The 20,457-nt window shown below is 46.7% G+C and overlaps 1 protein-coding gene across 2 annotated transcripts in view; it reads right to left on the bottom strand.

The window, feature by feature from the left end:
* Positions 1-2,074: 2,074 nt before the first annotated feature.
* The window catches only part of Cdkl4 (cyclin dependent kinase like 4), a 43,421-nt gene continuing 25,038 nt past the window's right edge, over positions 2,075-20,457 (bottom strand). For both annotated transcript variants that reach the window (XM_050163495.1, XM_050163496.1), the window contains exons 5-10: positions 20,293-20,383; positions 16,391-16,588; positions 13,824-13,906; positions 10,642-10,698; positions 7,626-7,760; positions 2,075-3,854 (exon numbers count right to left, since the gene is read on the bottom strand). In XM_050163495.1, coding sequence (XP_050019452.1) covers positions 3,753-3,854; positions 7,626-7,760; positions 10,642-10,698; positions 13,824-13,906; positions 16,391-16,588; positions 20,293-20,383 — 666 coding nt within the window. In that variant the 3' untranslated portion in view covers positions 2,075-3,752. The remainder of the gene's footprint in view (positions 3,855-7,625; positions 7,761-10,641; positions 10,699-13,823; positions 13,907-16,390; positions 16,589-20,292; positions 20,384-20,457) is intronic.

The raw sequence follows: 20,457 nt of genomic DNA, 5'->3' as shown, positions 1-20,457 counted from the left end.
TGTGCTCTACCATTTGCTCATGGCGTAACGGCTTCAGTGTGCAACACCAAACAACACTAACAAAGCAAGTGACCCAGCCCAGAGCCAAAGCAACCCCGCCCAGGGTTCTACACCACAGAACTTAGCTCTTTTGCCACAGTCAGGAAGGAGCATGGGCCTCTAGCAGTAGACTAAGAGGCCTGAGACCGCAGCAGGGCTAGCTTTTTGCAATGCTGGCTGAGCGCTCACCAAGCTAGGGCACCCTTCTTTGTCCTCACCTTGCTATTCCATCTACAGCAGACCCGAGAAAAGGCTGTTTGTGTCATTTCACAGTGCACCCTGCTGGGACAGATCCTTACAGACGTCTTGCCTGACTGTTCGCTGCCTTCTGCGAAGCCAGTGAGGCTTACTAAAGTCAGCAGCATGATGGCTTCCAGAGGCCAAAGGTTCTCATTTCCTCCAGTGGATTTATTTGGAAGACAAGCAGGCCTAGGGCCCGGGCTGGTGTTAGTAAATATTTTAAGCATACAAAGTTTGTTTTAGGCATATTTCAGCATATTGTTAAACTTTTCTTTGAGATAGGGTCTCATAGAATATTTAAGGCAGAACGCGAGGAGGGTTTTGCTTTGAACTCTTTTAGGCTAATCATTTAGTAAGGCAGAATTAGTTTGGCTTTTGCTCAATTTCAAGCCATAAGGAGTTCAAAGAGTTGGTGTAGTGATCCCAGCACTGACTGGTCGTTTGGGCGTGGAGGGAGGCATGAGGCAGCTCAAGACCAGGCTGGGCAACAAGAGAGCCCATCTCAACACAAAACGGCAGTAGCAACACGTGGACAGACAACAAAAGTGGGCAAAGGGCAGAGATTCTATGCTGTCCGGATGTTACACAGTGGAGCTCACCAGATACTGGGAGCCCTGGAGGACAGAAGCTGAAGAGGAGGGAGGAATGGTGGAGCTCCAGATAGTGGCTTCTTCGTTACGGGTTAACCATCATGGATTTGTTTCTAGTGGTGAGCTAGCTGTTGCTGCTTCTCTCCCTTCCCCAACTCTTCCTTCACCCTTCCCATCCCCTTCGTGTGACCTACACACACACACACACACACCTCAGCATGCATTCCCCTTTCCACACGTGAAAGAAACTGGTATAATTAAAAAAAAAAACTTTTAAGTCTTAGAGGGTGAAGAGAATAATCAATATTTATATAGCTTCTTCGATTACAAAGCATATTAAAATAATCATTTCATCGTTTCATATAATACTCTTTTTTCTCCCCTTTCAATGCTGGGGTTCGAACTCGGGGCCTCAAGCATGTTAGGTTGCCTTCTCAGGAGAAACAGAGCTGCCAGGCCTTCAAGGGCTCAGTCCAGTCTGTGCCTCAGGAGGTCCCAAGGCCATCCTGGATGTAAGGCTAGGTGAGATGAAGGGGACTTTCCTTCTTGGTGGCAGGGAACAAACAAATGTTTAAGAATAAGGTAGAGAAAGGTTTGAGGTGTACACCCCACCTCTGACCCCAGGTGTGCCTACTGGGTGAGTGCACCACACACAGGTGTGTACACACACACACACACACACACACACACACACACACACTCTGAAGGCAGAACCATCAGCTGGAGAGAAAAGAAGCGAAGCATATTGGAACAGTGACCTCACTCACTGGGAATTGCTTCTCTCTCCTTTGATCCTTGCTCTGCATTTGGTCTGGAATCCTCTCCCCCTTTGTCAGCCCACACAAAGCCCTCTGCAAGCTGAAACTCAAGACACAAGTCCGCGCTGCATTCTGCAGAACTATAAAGGGGTAGAGAAATATGCTGATAGATTGAAATAGAAAGACTCTCTCAGCCTTCTGGTAAAGTTGCCTAGATTTTCTCCGGGCTAAGCGTCTGGCTGGTCAGTCAGCCTGGAAGAGATTTTTGTGAGTTTCCCATTTGTCAAAATCCCCACAGGAGCAGTCTGCTGTGTCAGCCGTTCAGATTCTGCAGCCTGTGAGAAAACATGCGTGGAACTGAGACAGAGACGACTTTCCTGTAAGTGTGAAGCATCAGGTAATAGACCAATAGTTGATTTGGAGAGAAATTAGGAGACAGAAGTGCTTCTGGCTTTTATTAAAATAAATTAAAGAACAGTCAAGTTAAATACACAAATACACAGTCGCTGAAGTGTTTAATCTTCACCCAGCTTTTCGAAATATCTGAAGTAAAAAGTTTAAATGCCATAATATTATGCATTTAACCCAATTCAGCCAATGCTACTTTGTAGTTAACTCTAATCTATCATACTAATTATTAAATGCTAATTAACGATGGTTACAAGGTCGAGTGAGCTGAAATAGCCTGGCTTCTGTCCACACACATTCTGAAACCGTCTGGAAACACGGCGCATTCTTCAGAGAGACGGTTTAGAGACTTGGCCAGAGACTGCCCTTACCAGCTAACTCGTTTACTTCTGTTTGGTTGGAGCTAGCCTCACAGTGCACCCTCAGGCTGGCCTTGAACTTGAGATCTCCCTTTCTACCCCTTACACAGTGCACCCTCAGGCCTGGAAAATGTTAGCCGGGCATGGCCTTGAACTCTATGAGGAGCCAAGGTGACTTCGAACTTCGACTCCAGGGAGGTGTGATTACAGCTGTTTTTGTCTAAGCTGGGAAGGAAACCCAGGACTTCTGCAAGGACTATCAGGCAAGAGCTGCATCTACCCAGTCACATCCCCAGCCTCTCATAAGGGTTTAACTAGCGTAACTAAAGCAGGTCTACTTTAAAAATGTAAAATACACAATCATTCTTTGATTTTTTTTAATCTAACTGTAATCAGGTCAGAAATGAAATACTAAGATATCCACCGAGGCAAAGTACACTTCTACTACTAGCAAGATCTTTAGCTATTTTGACAAATGACAACAATGGCATTCTACATATGTATGAACTATACAGATTTTCTATGTCCAGCAACAGGGATTTGGGTTCAATCAACTTTTAGAGAGTGGGTGTTAAGACAAGGGCTTGCCATAATGACCAGGTTGGCCTCCGACTTGTCCTTTGACGTCACATGTGAGGTCTCCCCTGCTCCACCGACTCCACACACACAAATGGGTTAAAAAAGAAGAAAGGAGAAAGCATGGCGCACCAGGGACAGCCTTAGAGCGGGCAGTCCGTGATTCAGGAACATTACTGTCATGCGGTGGGTGATTCCTTGTAGTCTGTCCGCTGTGGATCAACTCCAGCTCGCTGTAAAAGCAGAATCCGCAGTGCCTCCTAAGATGGAGAAGATTCTGCCCTGGAGTGAAGAGGTTACCGTAGACCGTCTCTTCCGGTCACCATGCTGCCGCCGTGTAAATGCCAAAAGTCCAGGCTACGCTGAGAAGAGACTGCAGCGGGGGAGCTGAGTGGTGTCCCCTCTGTCAACAGCAGCCGGCAGGTCTGCTCCTGCTTCAGGATGTTACGTGGTCAGCAGAAGGGAGACGGCTCATGAGATCCTTCCCTAATGGAAGCGTGAGCCCACAGATTCGCAGTGTCTGAGGAAATCCGGCTCTGATGAACTGCAAACCTCCTCCGTATGGGCGCCATTTTGGCATTAGGACATGTGAAGAGAGTGTTCTAGGAGACAGAGTTGGCATGGGAAAGGCACAGGGAAAGGAATCAGAAGGATCAGAGCGACCCGGGTCTCAGCGGCACCTTCATTTGCACGCCGCTCGTTTGCACCGGGAACACTGAGCGTTCCTGTCGCATACAAAAGTATCTACATATTAAATGGGTGCACTGGGAAGACCGGGTTCCCTAAATGTTAGGGAGGTGATCAAATTTTAACTGGAGGACTTGCTTTCTTCCATCAGGTGTTGGGGAGATGTGGCTTCCAGGTATAAGAGGCAACAGTTGATTCTAATAGCAGAACAAGACAAAAACAAGAAAGTAAATTGGAAACCATTACTATAGGTACCATTTGGGTTAAAATAACAACAAAAAGACACACCGCACAAAGAGGGCGAAACTCACCAATTTTAAAATTATGCTTACTCGCTTATCCAAAAACTGTGCTCCTCTGATACTTGGATGGGAAATTTGCTTCTGTGAGCTATCTCAGGGTTCTCATAGACATACTATTGCTTACTTCAATATGATATCTCTGAGTGTGCCGTCAAGGCTTAAGAGATTTTCACCAGCTATTCCACAAGAATCCCTGGAAACAGCATCCTGCCATCATTTTAAAAAAATGAGTCTTTTTCCTCTGTCTTTTGACAGCGGTCTTAAGGAAGTCGTTTCTTACCATGCAGAGACACAGTTGAACTCCTGAAGCCAAGTCACGGGAGCACAAAGGCCCTTGTGTAACCTGTCCCCCTTCCCCTTTCCCTTTTTTTTTTTTTTTAAATATAACGGTAACAGAACGGCAGCATCCATCAGGGAAAGGAAGCCGATATGGAACTCCCCTTTAGGAGTGACGTTTATTAGGAGAAAGGGCCTCCAGACCAAGATTGGACCTTGAGGTTGTGGGGGAGATGTTAGACAGCAATGGAACAATATATGTGAGAGGCCAATATGACAGGACCTTCAAGGGAAAGAAAGGCTTCCATATAAAATCCTGAAAAGGACTTCATTAAGAAAATAGCGGTGCCAGGCTAGCCAAGTGGTCTAAGGTGCCAGACTCAAGAATAAGGATATGAGAGATAGGGAGGAAAAAGAGATAGCTGCCAAGAAAGGGGGTGCAGAGCTACCTTCCGACAAAATCCCCAGGGCAACCCCTAGAACAAGGGAGCATCAGGGCTTTCAATGCTTTCAAAGGGTGGTGGGAGTTTTGACATGAATCCACATGAGTCAGTTCAACATAGCATGCGCGACAGAGCATGGGTGAGCCAGGTACATACAGGTCAGGACCATAGGTTACAGGCTATAGAAAACACCATGGAACAGCTTCTGTGCTCTGTCCCAGGGAGTGCTGCAGGTGGAGGCGTGGCCTGATCTCTTCAGGGGATCTGACCTCTTGCAAGAGTGACCACTGTCCTTAAGAGCAGGCCTGTGTTCTAGCATTGATCTTTGTCAAAATTCTCTTTTTTTGGGGGGGGTGACTGGTCTTTTATGGGGATCCTCTCCACTAGGATTGTAGAGAACATGCCATACACAAGCCTCTACCACTCAGCAGCATCTCTAAATGTCCCCCTTGTTTTGGAGACAGGAAAACGGGATCTCCATATGTAGGCCAGGCCAACCTTAAACATTCACCGGTCTTCCAGCCTCGGCCTACAGAATGCAGGATGCTGATATTACAGGCGTGTATGACCATGACCAGCCAGTCCATCTGTCCATCCTCTGTCCATCCTTCCATTCTCCATCCCTGTCTCCCCCACCTCTCTCTGACCTTCTCTTGGCTAGGTCTCAGTAGCACCAACTTCCTAGGTAGCCAAGACAAAGAGCATGGTCCTTGAATCTCTGACCCTCTTGCTTCAGTCTCCCCAGTTCTAGAATTCCAGTACCAAGGACCTGTTTACACAGTGCTGGGCAACTCAGGGTTTCTTTCATGTTAGGCAAATGCTCTGTCAATGTAACTTGTGCCCGGCTCAAATTCCTCAAGCTCGGGTCCTTGTCTTCCGGTCCTCTCAGCTTTGCTCTCTGGGGTTCTGCTTGGGCTGCATTAAGGTATCACAATGGGTACCATATGGGACCCACTATGCGTGAGCGGAGAGAACACAGTTTACCAAGGAAGCCCACCAACACCAAACATGATGTTGGTGAATCTTGATGAATGAGGCTACCTATCACCTGCTGTACTTCTGGTTCTTACTCTCTGGTTGACAGCGGGCCTTGGGAATCCTCTGTCACAGTGGTTCTCACTCTGTGGGTTGCTACCATTTTGGAGTCAAATGACTCTTTCATAGGGGTGACCTAAAACCATCAAGAAACACAGATATTTATATTATGACTCATAGCAGTGGCAATATGACAAAGTATCAACAGAAATACGTTCATGGTTGGAGGTCACCACACGAGGGAACTGTATGTAAGGGTTTCAGGGAGAATCCTCCCCCACGACAGAGGTGGGGGTGGGTGAGGGGTTCTCAAAGCTGCAGGCATTTCTTATACATTCATACCGTATTCCAGATCAGTGTCTCAGACTTATCCACAAGCCCTAATCTTTATTAAACTTCTAAAGACTTTTTATTTTAATGTGTATGAGTGTTTTGCCTGCATGTATGTATGTATGTGTGCCACATGTTTGCCTGGCACATGTGGACGGCAGAGGAGGGCACCAAAGCCCCTGGAGCTGGAATTAGAGAAGGTTGTGAGTTACCATGTAGAGTTCAGAAGGCTGGGAACCGAACTAGTGTCCTCTGTAAGAGCAACAGGTGTTCCTAACCACTGGGCAACATCTTCGGCCCCAAGCCCTAATCTATTTGTTATTTATGTGTAAGGGCTAGGATTGACTTGAAAGCAATTAATAGTGAAAAGTAAAATGGCCTGTGCAATAAAAATGTGGATGCCTGGCAGCTTTGTATGCATGGAAACCAACACTAAACAACTAAAAATAAGATCGAAGATGGGGGATTAATCAAATACAAAATGCATCAATTGTCAGTCGTGGATAAATTGAAAATTACCTTTTGGGTTTATTGATAAATAACAGTTATCTACTTTATTTTAATGAAATGTAACAAACATCTTTTTTGTTACCTATTATTTATTTTTGGTGCTGATGAGGAGAAAAGAATTCAACATAAACCTATGATAAAGTTTGTTTTAATTTTGAAGATTTCTTCAGAGTCACTATTTCTCATGAGAGTCTGCCATCTTGTTCCGTCTAGCCCATTTTATGATAGATAGGTCTTGGTTGCTAGGCAAGTGTTCCATCACTGAGCGATCCCCCAGCCCTGGCTTCTTCCTTTTGATCTAGAAAAGTTTGTCCTTGGCTTCTAGGAAAGGCCTATAAAAGGCCATCTTAACTCCCTGCATGGGCAAGAGATGATTCTCTAGACCAGTGGTTCTCAGCCTTCCTAAGGCTGTGACCCTTGCATACAGTTCCTCATTGATGGCTGGCCCCAGCCATAAAATTATTTTTGTACCTGTTTCATAACTGTGATTTTACTACTTTTAGGAATTATAATGTAAAAAACATAAGTATTCTCTGGGGGTCTTAGGTGACCCCTGTGAAAGGTTGTTCAATCCCCAAAGGGGTCACGACCCACAGGTTGAGAATCATGGATCTAGAGGCTACTGAAGAGGGTGGAATTCTGTCCCAGTGATGGCAAAATTCAATCCTGTTGTGATCAGGGTGCCCTTGTTAGGTTTTAGGTAGGCATCTGGCAGGATGTCTGTGTGGTCAATATAACAGAAAGGATGCAAGATCTGACGCAAATGCAAGCTGGGCAGGATGCTGTCCACCTTCAATCCCAGTGCTTGGGAGGCTGAGGTGGGAGGCTAACCTGGGAAACATGACAGCCTCATCTGTAGAGACGTATGGTCAGAAGAAGATTTGTAAACAACAAGATTTTATGGTTGTAGGTTTTATTACAGCAACCACCAATATTTCCTGAGATAAACGCATCTAAATCAGAACAGCAGCAACGAAAATGTCGGTGTTCCTCTTGCCTCACTTTGACAAGTGGAAAAGGAGGTTGGGGGGAGCAGTATTTCTAGATCACTTCAAGTTGTAAACTGAGGTACCTGCTGATGCCTTCTGCTTCTTCCCTCGCTGCGGGCTTTTCTCTTCATTTGATCCTCTCGCAGAGAATCGAAGTAGGCACTGTCCAGTAGCTGGGCACAGGTCAGCCTGTCATCTGGGTTCATCTTCAGACATCCCTTCGCAGGGGGAGGAAAAGCAACATAGATGTAAGATATGGGCTTACTCGGTTCCTGCACATCCAAAACTCGAACGAACAAGTGGGCCAGTGGTTTCAGAAGGTAGGCGTTAGGCTGGGTGCAGGTGGTAGGCGCTCGGCGATCACACATGCCGTTCTGTGTTTGATCTCCAGAACAACACACACTGGGTGCCTGTAATCTCAGGAGTTCGAGGTCATCCTTGACTACGAGAGTTTGAGGTTAGCCTGTGCCTCTGCCACATGAATCTCTGTCTCCAAAAAAAAAAAAAAAAAAAAAAAAAAAGGAAAAGAAAAAGAAAAACCCTAAGAAATGATTAATTAAACAAGCAAACAAGCCATCACATTACTGAGTCCTTGTTTGGTTTAGTTTTTTTTTTCTTTTTTGAGAAAGCGTGTCATGTAGCTCAAACTGTCCTTTAACCTGCAATATAACCAAAGAGGACCTTAAAACTCCCAGTCATCCTGTCTCCATTTCCCAAGTGTTGGGCTTAGATGCATGTGCCACAGCACCTGGCTAAGTTCTTGGAACTCCTTCATAGCTAGACATGCTCTTGGCACTCAGACATTTCATGCATGCGTGTATGTCTACGTGTTCATGCATGGTTCTGTATGTGTATATCTGTGCATGTGTGTGTGTCCGTGAGTTGCTTGTGTGCATACATGTGCATGTACTCATTCATGCATACGGGTTTATGTGTATGTGCAGATAAGCCTGCTCATGTGTGCCTGTGGAGCCTGAGGTTGATGGGGGGAGTTGTTCTCGACCATCCCCCACCTTATTTATTAAGCAGGTCAGTACCCCGGATAACTGGATTGCTTCAGAATGCCCCGTCTCTACCTTTAGAGAGCTGGGATTACAGGTGGGCCACCATGCCCCTGGCATTTATGTGCTGGGGATCCAAGCTCAGGTACTCACATTCGCACAGAAAATGCTTCATCCGCGGAGCCATCTCCCTAACCTACCGCTCAGACTGTTAAGGGAAGATGCACAGATGGATCAGGGGTCGTCTCTGATCAGTGACATTTTTTCACTGTGAGCGGAAAGCAGTTGTCCAGTCCAGAGCCATCAGTGTCACCAGGAGCCCATTAGAAATTCTAGTTCCAGGTCCTACCCTCACCTTCCAAAGGGGAAGTGGTGGTTGGAGGCCAGGCTGAGTTACAGATACCTTAGCTTGTCTTCTGTTGAGGTGGGTCGGTAGATGGTTCAGGGGGTAAGGGTGCTTGCTGCCAAGACTAACAGGACCCTATCTCAGGAATCTACACAGTGGAAGAAAGAACTTCCACGAGTTGTCCTGGAACCTCCACACACATGTTGTGGCATGTGTGTACATACATACACGATAAAGAAAGATAAAAGACCAAAAATTAGATCAAAGATGGAAGATTAAGCCAACACAAAAGGTTTCAACCACCAGCCTTCTGATAAATTGAAAATTACCATGTGGGTTTATGAAGAAATAACATTCATCTATTTAGTTTATTTCAGTGATATGTAATAAGTATCCTTTAAATATGTTAGATATTGGTTTTGGTGCTGTTGAAGAAATAAAAAAAAAATCAAGGAACGTGGAGCAGTTGGTCATATTATATCCACAAGAGCAGAAAGCAGTGAACTCATGTTTCATGCGGGCCCAGCTCACTTTCTCCTCTCTTATACAATCCAGGATCCCCTGCTCGGGGAATGGTTCCACCCACTGTGGGCAGGTTTTCCCATCTCAATTAATTTAAGCAAGGCAACCTCCACCCCAGGACATGCCCATAGGCCAACCTAATCTAGAAAATCCCTCATTGAGTCTCCTTCCTGAGGTGATCCTAGGCTATATCATGTCGGCAATTAAAGCTAACCATTGGCAGGGTGGTGGTTGTGCACGCCTTTAATATCCCTGCACTTGGTAGGCGGAGACAGGCAAATCTCTGTGAGTTCAAGGCCAGTCTGGTCTACAGAATGAGTTCCAGGCAGGGCAACCAAGACCACACTGAGAAACCTGTCTCGGAAAACATAAACAAATAAACAAATAAATAAAAGCTAACCATCATACTTTCAAATTCATCACACTCTCATCTTGAATTTGCATTAATTATTTTGTGGGGTTTTCACTCTATCGCAATGCAGTCCACCAAGTGGATTGTTCATTCAAAGAACATTCTCAGAGTCTAAGAAGAGGCTGCCATCTGAGACGCTCCAGAGCTTCAGGTCGAGAACAATGTTCCCCTCCCCCCCAGACAGGGTTTTTCCTGTGTAGCCCTGGCTGTCCTGGAACTTACTCTCTACACCAGGCTGTCCTTGAACTCAGAGATACTCCTGCCTCTTCCTCCCGAGTGCTGGGATTAAAGGCATACACCATCACCACTGGGCACTTGGTTAATCTTTTGAGCATTAATATTGATTTGATGGAGACAGGGCTCCTGAGTCCTCATCTCCCCAATTAACAATTTTTGTAAAACAGGAGGAGTCCTTAGAAGTCCCCCTCTCAGCCAGCTTCAACCTGGGAAAAGGTCTGAAGTCAGGGTTTGAGAAACAAGCTGCAAAGTCCAAAGTGGGGTCCTTTCGTTCTAAAAAGCAATTTAAAAGTTGTTTGTATGTAAGAGGAGTATGTGTGCATATTTATGGGCACACGTGTCATGGACTATGTCGGGGTGGGGATGGGGTCAGAGGATAATTCTGTGAAGTTAGTGTCTTTGTGTAGGTTCCAGGAATCAAACTCAGGTCATCAGGCGTAGGCACCTGCTTTTATCGCCTCCCTCCTGATCTTACCATTTTAAATTGCTGTTCCCTACTGGGGCACTATATTCTGCACAGCTCCCCTCCCCTCTGTGCTGAATGACCAGGTTCAATAATTGTAGCTATAATTCCCACATACCTTCATGAAACTTAAAGCGGCAGGCTGAACATTTGAGAATTTTTCTTCAAGAGTCTCCTGGAAAACAAAGATTTCAGTGTCACATAAACCCAAAGTGATGAATATGTGCATGCATGTAGTATGCATGTGTGTATTATGTGTGTATGTATGTGCTTCCTGGTCTTGGGGGGCTCAGTTTACAGCCTTGTGCATGCAGGGCAAACATTCTGCCCCTGAGTCATCTCCCCGCCCCCAGTGTGTGTACTTGACAATTTGTGGGAGAAACACCCTTAATGTGTTTGATGGCCCTTTTTAAGTTTTTAAACACATGTACATAATTTTGTAGTCTAGTATAAAGGCTCAAGAGATATAACACTAGAATTGCTGTCTTAATTTGGCAATGACTTACTCTTGGTGCTAGTAGTCCTGCAAGGGAAGGGGACATGGATGCTTCAAACATGACATACGTCCCACCCGAGTCCCCCCATGGTGCTTGGCTGTTGGAGTCTGGCACATTAACGAGGGGTCTCTGACTTAGATACTGAGAAACACTACAGCGGTCAATAGGAGGTGAAGCATCCCAGAACAGCAGGGAGGGGAGGAGACAGAGAAGCTGCAAAGGTAATAGTAACACGCTACTCTTCAAACTGGGCAGCAGACGGATGAATTTGTAGTATCTCATTCTTTGCATTAGACACGTTACATAAATAATTCTTGTGTGAATTTTTCCGATTTTCATGTGTGTGTGCATGCATGTTTCTCCACTTGTGTGGGGCAAGCGTGCTTGTGTGTGTGTGTGTGTCCACAGAGGCAAAGGCTGATGTCAATCAGAATCATCCTCTATGTCCTTCCAGCCTATTCCCCGAGGCAGGGTCTCTCAAACCCAGAACTCATCCATATGGATAGTCTCTAGCCAGTTGGCTTAGGATCCACTTTCTGAGGTCTGTACTTCTGAGGTTAGAACATAGGCAAGACACTACAGCTAGCCAGCCTTTATGTGGATCTGGGGGCCTCCAAACTCTTCCTCACACTAAATGAGACAAAAGCCTTAACTGCCAAGCCAGACCTCTTTTTTAACTTTTATCTTTGTAAGTCAATCTTTAGCCTCATATATTTGTGAAAAATTTAAAACTATATCCATACATACATATGCATACACACACACGTGCATACACGCACGCACACACACACATAATCTTAGGAAATCAAAGCGTACATGAAATCATGAACTTAAATCACACGCCACATGTCACTATCAGGCTTCTCAGGTCTCCCATTCTTGAGGGTCCCTGGCTGCAGCACAGTGGGTGTGGTCATGCCTCTCCTGAAGGTTTTTCCTTTCCCTCGACTGGGCAAACTGGCAGACGGTCTGGAGATTGTTGTGGGAAAACTTTTTTGTATGCTGTGAAGATGGGTCTCTGACCAAGACACCTTCTAATTGGTTTCATAAAGAGCTGAATGGCCAATAGCTAGGTAGAAAGAGTTAGGCGGGACTTCCAGGCAGAGAGAGGAAGAGGAAATGAATCCAGGTGTAAGAGACACGCCAGGGGACATGGAGAGAAAGCAGGAGGTGCAACATGGAAGAGAGGTAAAAAGTCACGAGGTAAAACACAGACAAATAGAAATGGGTTAATTTAAGTTATAAGAGCTAGTGGGGCAAGCCTAAGCTATAGGCCAAGCTTCATAATTAATAAGTCTTCATGTCATTTTTTATGAGCCGGTGGCCCAAAGAAAAACCCAGCAACAAGAGATGGTTTTTGTCAGAATTGGCCTGAGACAGAATTTCTCTATATGTCTTCCTGATTGGCTTGGAACTCACTATGTAGAATGGGCTGACCTTCAACTGTGGCATCCTCCTCTTGCTTCCCTAGTGCTGGTATTATAGGCTTGGATCACAAAACCAAGATCAACATGGAGTTTTGGAGGTCAGACCCCGAGCTTAGGGGACCTGAGAGAGGGAACTAGACAAGGCAAGACTAGGAGCAGACATGCCCTTGGGTCAGGAGTTGCAAGGGTATAGCAGATTTTGTAGAATGAATGTCCACGAGAAAGTACAAATTATGAAACAAAGATTGTTTGTTTGTTTGTTTTATGGAAGGTGGTAGGTAGCACAGAGCCTCCTCTATGTTTCAGGCTAAACAGGAACCATGATCCTGCAGCTACTGCTTCCTAGGTGCTAGGATTTTAGGTACACTGAGCATTACTTGAAAAATGTTTTAATTTTTCTAAATTTACTTCTATTGCTCTTTGCTTTTCTCTGTAAGAAGAAAAACAACTGAGAGAGAACATATCTTCAAAATAGAAAACTGTTTAAGGACTTTATGAGAAAATAGTTATTTCAGGGAGAGTTAACTTTAGTGTTTGACCAAAACCATCAATGTGGTGTATCGGACACTGAGAGTGACTTAAATTTAAATGTACGTGAATTGTGGAAGAGACAGGTCAGGCAAACTTATTTTCCTTCACCATCTTAGTTATTATTTTGGTGTATATGTGGGGAGGTAGGTACACGTATGCCAATGTGCAAAACCACGTAAGTGTATGAGGAGACCAGAGGCGGACACTGTGTGTCCTTCTCTTTTGTACTCCTTTCTTCCTTGAGTTAGGGTCTGCCATGGAACCTGGGCTGACAGTCAGCAAGCCCCCATGTCCCCTGTTCCCACTGCTGGGGCTATGGGTGTGCACAGGCACACCCAGCTTTCTGATGGGCGCTGGGTCCTCACACTTATACAGAAAGTGCTCTTAGCCTCTGAGCATCACTCTGTTCCTGTTGTGTGTGTGCTCATGTGTGTGTGTGTGTGAGAGAGAGAGAGGGGGGGGAGGGAGAAAGAGAGAGAGAGAGAGAGAGAGAGAGAGAGAGAGAGAGAGAGAGAGAGAGAGAGAGATTCACTTATGTAGTCCTGGCTGCCTTATTCCAGGCTGGCATCAAACTTGTGTTAACAGACCTGTGTGTTGGGATTATAGCCATGCTCCCATGCCTGGATTTTTATAAACAGTTTTTGAGTTAGGGCCTCAAAACGGCTCAGGCTGGCTGGGCTCAAGCTCCTCCAGAGCTCAGGTGACCATGCTGGGCCCACTGTGTGTGGCGTCTACATTCTAAACGGACTTCATGTGGAAAAGAGCAGCCAAAAGCACACACGTGAAACAATCAGCTCTTTACAGAAACAGCACAAGTAACAATCACACAGCACAGAGCCGGTTACCATGTCTTCTGGTTCCGGTATGCTGATGCCACGGAAAAACTGGTTACTCTTAAAGATGGACTGATGTCTTGGGATGAGTTTTCCTGTAAAACACAAACCACATAGCTCCTGATAACTTGGGCTAGAAAATCATAAAGCACCTCATAAAAATCTCCTAAGACGAAGGCATTAAGGGAACTCTGTGCCTGAGTGTTCCCTCCAGACACGGGCAGTGTGAGCCCGTGCAAAGGCCCCATGCCCGGGTGAGGACCACTCTCCCTGTAAGACTAAGCGAGCGAGTGCTGCTGTCTTCAAGCTCATCGTCTCATCTCTGTTCCTGACAATCTCTCAACAGAATCGATAGCTTCCCTCCTCCAGTTCCCCACCCCCTCCATCCCTTCCTTTATTCCTTCCTCTCTCCATCCCCCCTCTCTCCGTCCCTTCTTCTCTTTCTTCCTCCTTCGCTCCCTTCCTTCCCTCCCTCTCTCCCTCTCTCCCTCCCTCCCTCCCTCCCTCCCTTCCTTCCTTCCTTCCTTCCTTCCTTCCTTCCTTCCTTCCTTCCTTCTCTTCCTCCCTCCACCCTGCCCTTCCTTCCTTTCTTCCTCCCTTCCTCTACCCCCTTCTCTCTCTCCCTTCATTTCCCTCCCTCCCTCATTCTTTTCTTCCTTTGAAACAGAAGCTTGTCTATTCCAGGCTGGCCTCAAACTACATAGTCAAACATGACCTTGAACTCTTGATCTTCCTGCCTCTGCTTCCCAAATCTTGGGCTCACAAGCATGCATCACCATGCTTGAGCCAGGCAGTGCTAGAGTTCAAACCTAGAGATGTACGCATGATTGACAAGCACTCTGCCACTGAGCTACATGTCCAGTCTGAGAATTGCCTGTTTTTATTTCTATTGTATCAGTGAGGAAAATGAGGCCAAGAAAGGTTCGTCAGCTGGTCCTATGAACAGGAGTCAATGCTGGTCTGTCTAAAGAGGTAGGGAACTGAGCAGACAGACACATACACAGAAGGTGTGACCTACAGTGTTGTCTGGGAGAATGAGCTAGAGAGAAGCAGAGAGCTGCCCAGCAGGCAGAAAGCCAGAGCAGTTCTGGGAAAGATCTGTGTGTTCATCCTGCGGAGACAGCGTTAATGGCTTTGCATTCAGCTCCTGGAGTGGATCTGTAGTCTTCGCTGGGGTAGATCTTCTCCAACCATGGGAAGAAGACTACAGCTTCTGACTGTCAAGATGACACAGTGACCACAGCTCATGAGACAGGCTTCCAACTGAGCTGGGGGAGAACTCAGTGGCAGAGGGTTTGCTCAGCATACATGAGAGGCCCTGGTTCTACCTTCAGCATCACACACACACACACACACACACACACACACACACACCTCTCTTGTTGTTGATTTTTGGTTTTTGAGAGAGATAGGGACTCTTTACATAGTCCTGGTTGTCTTGGAACTCACTATTTGGACCAGGCTGACCTTGAATTCACAGAGATCTGCCTGCCTCTGCCTCGCCTCTTGGGTGCTAAGATTAAAGGTGTGTGTCACCACACTTGGCCAAAATAAAACAAACCTTAAAATAAAGATATAAATTCCTGCCAGGCGGTGGTGCATCAAGGTGCAATAAAGAAACCTACACATCGGGGCAGCCAACAGCTGTCTGATTGGACTTACGGCGCAGTCGGTGGGAGGGAGGTCCCGTCCGGTACTGGCAGCAGTATCAGCAGACACACTAATGTGGAAAGGGGAGTTTTCACGGGTCCCATTCCTAGCGAAGAACTACGGGCAACTAATGACTCTGGGGGAAGGAGAACTAGCCTCTTCCAGGGATGAGCCCCCCTGCTGGTCAGCCAAAAAACAAATGGACTCAGTAGGTTATATATATACATGTACACATATAAATGTATATATATACATACATATAACAATAATAAAAAGGCTATCGTCTTGAGAGTGGGGGAGCATGGGAGGGCTTGGAGGGAGAGCAGCTGGGAGTGGCTGAAGGGAGGGGAAAATGTGATGTAATTCTATTTCAACTAAAAACACATTAAGAAAATAGTAAAAGATTAATTTAGAAAAAAGGAGTTACTTATATGTACGTCTCTGGGTAGGGCTGGGGGTAGAGGCTGCACACATGAACGCAGGGCCAGAGGTGTTGAATCCCCTGGAGCTGGAGTTCTGGGCAGTTAGGAGCCACCTGAGACAGGTGCTGGGAACCAAACTTGGGTCCTCTGTAAGATCAGTACCTGCTCTTTAACCCCTGAGCCATCTGTCCAGACTACAAGTTTTTTCTTAAAACTGAGAACTTATAAATTTTAAGGTAGTACACAAGTGCATTACGTTAATATTACTTTAAATGTTGGCTGCCCTGATCAGGAAATAATATCAGACTTACTGGATTTTCTTGGCAAGGCCTCTGCAGACTCATTGCTGGCACTGTGTGTTCAGACAGGATTGGGCTTTGGCTACAACCGCGAGACCCGAGACCTTCCCCGCAGAGGCTTAGAGAAGCGACGGCTTCTTGCTTTCATTACGTTATTTATCACCGGGGTGCTATAATGAACATGTGGCCTGCAAAATGCAGTTCATACCCAGTGTCCTGATGATCAAGTAAAGCTGGTCCACATCTGACTTTCCTGGCCAGAGTGGCTGACCCGTCAGGAGCTCCGCAAAAACACAGCCGATAGCCCATATGTCCACCGAGGAACCGTACTTCGTGTCTCCCACGAGAAGCTCAGGGGCTCGGTACCACCTGGTGGCAACATAGTCTGTGTAGGCATCTCCCGGAACTGTGAGGAAGAGCATCAGGCAGTTTAAATGACATCATTATCTCCTGGCCCGAGTGCCTCTGGCCCACTCTCCCTGGAGCAGCTGGGACGGCAGCTTAACCAGACCTGTGTAGCTCTCAGCCGGGGTCTCGCTGACACCGGGTAGTGGACACTGAGTGCACCCTAGCTGGAGACCGTGGGAGAGTCATCCCAGACAGGGGTAAGAATTCCTGTCGGGTCACCCAAGTCTAAGTCAGACTTCATCCATTTCCTTTTCTCATCAGCACAGTGCTTGGTTTTGGCTAAATCGTGTCCTCCAAAAAACCCCCATAGGTTTGAAGTCCCAGTTTCGGGTACCTGTGGATTTGACTTTATTTGGAAATAACATCTTTTCAGAAATTGTTGAGTTATAGTGAGGTGGGTCCTGAATTCAGGAGCCAGTGTATGTGTGTGTGTGTGTGTGTGTGTGTGTGTGTGTGAGAGAGAGAGAGAGAGAGAGAGAGAGAGAGAGAGAGAGAGAGAGAGAGAGAATGTATACGTGCGTGCATGTGCAGCCAAAGATCCACCCCAGCTGTCACTCCTCAGGTCAGTCTCCCACCTTGCCTTTTTTTTTTTTTAAAGACAGTGATTTTCCATGTTGTTTTTGAACCCCTAATGCAATGCCCCTGCCTCTACCTTTCCAGTACAGAGACGAGCAGTGAGCCACATATCTGGTTTATGTAGCACTTTGCGCGTGCTAGGTAGGCACTTTAGCCACATCTCTAACCCTTCCCTTGATTTGAGACAAACTCTTGCTTCTACCCAGAATTTCCCAATCTGCGTGTAGGCTGCTGGTCAGCAGAGTCCCAGGGACCTGCTTGTCTCTGCCTCCCCAGCACAGAGATTACAAACAAGCGCACAACATAATACCTAGCATTTTTTTTTATAATGTGGGTTCTGGAGATTGAACTCAGGTCCTCACGGTTGTACAGCAACCACTTAACTACTTGAGCCGTAACCCCAGTCCAAGGACTGGCATTATTACGAGATGGCCCCGCAGGGGCATGGAGACAGACCGGCTGTGATTTAGAGCAGATGCTGAAGGAAGTGGCTGCCAGGTGAGGGTTAGCACAGCCTGGGGTGCAGGAAGGAGCATCCACTGGAGCCTCCAGGACCAGGAAAGATCACATTCTACTGCCTAAAGTCTCACGGGTTATGGCTGCTCACTCGGGCAGCCACAGAGAAGTCCTGACGAATCGCGGAAGTCCTGGGTGGCTGCACACACTCACGTTCCCTGTCCACGCTAGCTTTTCAGGACGATAGTGACAATGTGGTTTGACTCCTTGTCTCATGAGTCACACCTGTGTCAGGCAGACGATGACGGTCTGGGCGAAAGCCTTCCCGTCAGACATGTACTTCTTCTGCCCTGGGGGTGGTACTGCCTATGGTCAGTGGGTGGAATCCAATCTCATGGTGCTATGTGAGCCTGAAGGTCTGGGAATCTCAGTTCTTCTCCCTCTGAGCTTGGAGGGAAGTTGACGAAACAATCCCATCGGGCCTTTAGGTGACAAGAGTCACATGTGAGTTGTTGGACCAAATCCATAAATGTTCCACAGGCAAAGAAAAATTGGTAAACTTGTGACTTGCAGAGACTTCTTTGTCTTTACAAAATACGTGCGGGGCCAGTGAGACAACTGGGCAAAGCTGTTTGTTGCCAGCCTTGGCCACCTGCATTTGGTCCTTGGGAACTGCGTGACAGTCGGGGAGAACCCACTCTGGCGAGTTGTTCCCTAAGCTCCATGGGTGCTCTGAGTGGTGCACACATGCTAAATAAATGTTTTTGTTGGTGTTCTGTTCCCATTTTGAGATAGGGTCTCTTCTTGTATTCCCGTCTGTCCCAGAACTCTCTAACTGGACCAGGGTGACCTCTAACTCATAGAGATCTGCCTGCCTCTGTCTCCTGAGTGCTGGGTTTGAAGGTCACTACTCAGTTTGAGACAAGACTTCACCATGTAGCTAATGCTGATCCTGAAGTCTGGATCATTCTGCTTCATCTGCCAAGTGCTGGAATACAGGTGTGTGTTGTTACATTGGGTGGCAATTCTCCTTAGTAAGGGACACACAGACAGCAGTTTGAACACCACCAAAAAATCCAGGGGTTGCAACTCACCAAACAACAGTCCTCACAGCAAGAATAGAAAACAACCTTGACTATCTATCCACAGCTCTTCCAAAAATTTATATAAACTCTTTTTTTTTTTTTTTAAGACAAGGTCTTGTGTAGCCCAGGCTGGCTCAAACTGCCTAGGTAGGCAAGGATGACCTTGAACTTCTGATTGTCCCATTTCTATCTCCTAAAGTGTTGGGACTACAACTCTGTGGTTTTGTGTTGTCCCCCCTCCCCCATCCCACCCCACCCTACCCCATCCCGGCTGTGCCCAGGGCATGCAGGACTTCCTGCACGCTAAGAAGCCCTCTCCCATTTGAGCCCAGGCCCCAGCCCCTTCCCCTGTGCATTTCCTCTCTAATTGGACTCACATTGCCTGTATGCGTTTAGCTTGCTTTTCTGCTTACGGTGTTTGGGACATTCTCCTTTTTAAATTTAGTATGTGTATAAGAGCATTTGAATACCGTGTGCGTGTGCGCACAAGCGTGCAGGTCAAAGGACAACCTCGGGTGCTGCTCCTCACCTTCCTTGTTTGAGGCAGTTCCTGGTTGTCTGCTGCATCCTCCAGGCTATGTGCCTGGGTTTCTGGGGTTTTCCCTATCTCAGACTCTCATCTCATCCTAGGGACACTAGGTTTGCAAACGTGCTGTGTGTCCAGCTTTTACGTGGCTTCTGGGCCTTGGAATTCCGGTCCTCAGACTTACAGGACAAGTGCTTTGCACTAAGACATCTCTCCAGTCTTTGGGCAATTCCCAGTGTCCTGACAACTGCGACTGTCACTTCTAACCGCAACCTTCTGTTGAGCCCATAGCTTAGGAGCGTCTCCATTTGCCGGTTCTCTTTTCAACCACGGCGGAAACGGGTTATCATCTGGGTCCTATTGTTTTGCACCACCAAGCACAGTAGCCTCAGAGACACTTGGCCAGTCTTGTTTCGGTTCCTTCAACCTTCTTCAGTCACTTCTGGGTACCACTGGGAGGCAGAGGATGCTCATACCTACCCACCTCCCCCCACTCCCACCCCCCACAAAGTGCATGTTGCTAACACAGGTTCCTGCTGCTTCCACGTTCTATACTTAGGGAGAAATAGTTATCTATCGCCCATCCCTCTGACCCCTCACTGCCTGGGGATGGTGTCTTTTCTCTTAGCACTGTCTCTGGATCCTGGCGGCCCTTTCATTTCCAGCTGACTCTTACAGCTTTTCCAATCACTCTAGCCCATGCTGCAATCTCTCCCCGGGGAACCATCTGCTTCCTCACTTCAGTGCTTTATGGCCGACCATCTTGTCTTATTCTTTCATCTCGTTTACTCTGGGTTATGAGTGCCTGCAGAGCAGAAATGCATCTTATGATCCCTTTTCCACTCCTGGGGGGCCAGGCGCACAGAGGCGTCATCCAATAAATCCTAGCTGGATGGAGGGAAGCTGAATTACCAGCTGACTGAAGGCTATCTGAGTCTTCTTCTTCCCTCTTTGGATAACAAGACGTTTCGCATCTATCCATTAGCTTAAGTAAGCCTAAAATGACATCAGTTTCTAGTCATCTGAAATAGATGAAGCAGGGGAAAAAAATGTCCTTACTTAGAATCCTTGCGAATCCAAAGTCACAGATCTTGATCATTCCTTGCTTGGTTATTAGGATGTTTTCAGGCTTTACATCCCGATGAATACACTGCAAGATAATATTTGCTTAATTATCTGAGCCATCAAAAGGACAAAGAATCGTCAGCACCCATTAGTTTAAAT

This window comes from Alexandromys fortis, unplaced genomic scaffold (genome assembly GCF_014885135.2).
Source record: "Alexandromys fortis isolate MF-2015 unplaced genomic scaffold, M_Fortis_MF-2015_v1.1 scaffold_136, whole genome shotgun sequence".
In the NCBI taxonomy this organism is placed as follows: Eukaryota; Metazoa; Chordata; class Mammalia; order Rodentia; family Cricetidae; genus Alexandromys; species Alexandromys fortis.
Note: the sequence above shows the minus strand (reverse complement) of the source record. Positions and strands in the feature narration are given on the sequence as shown.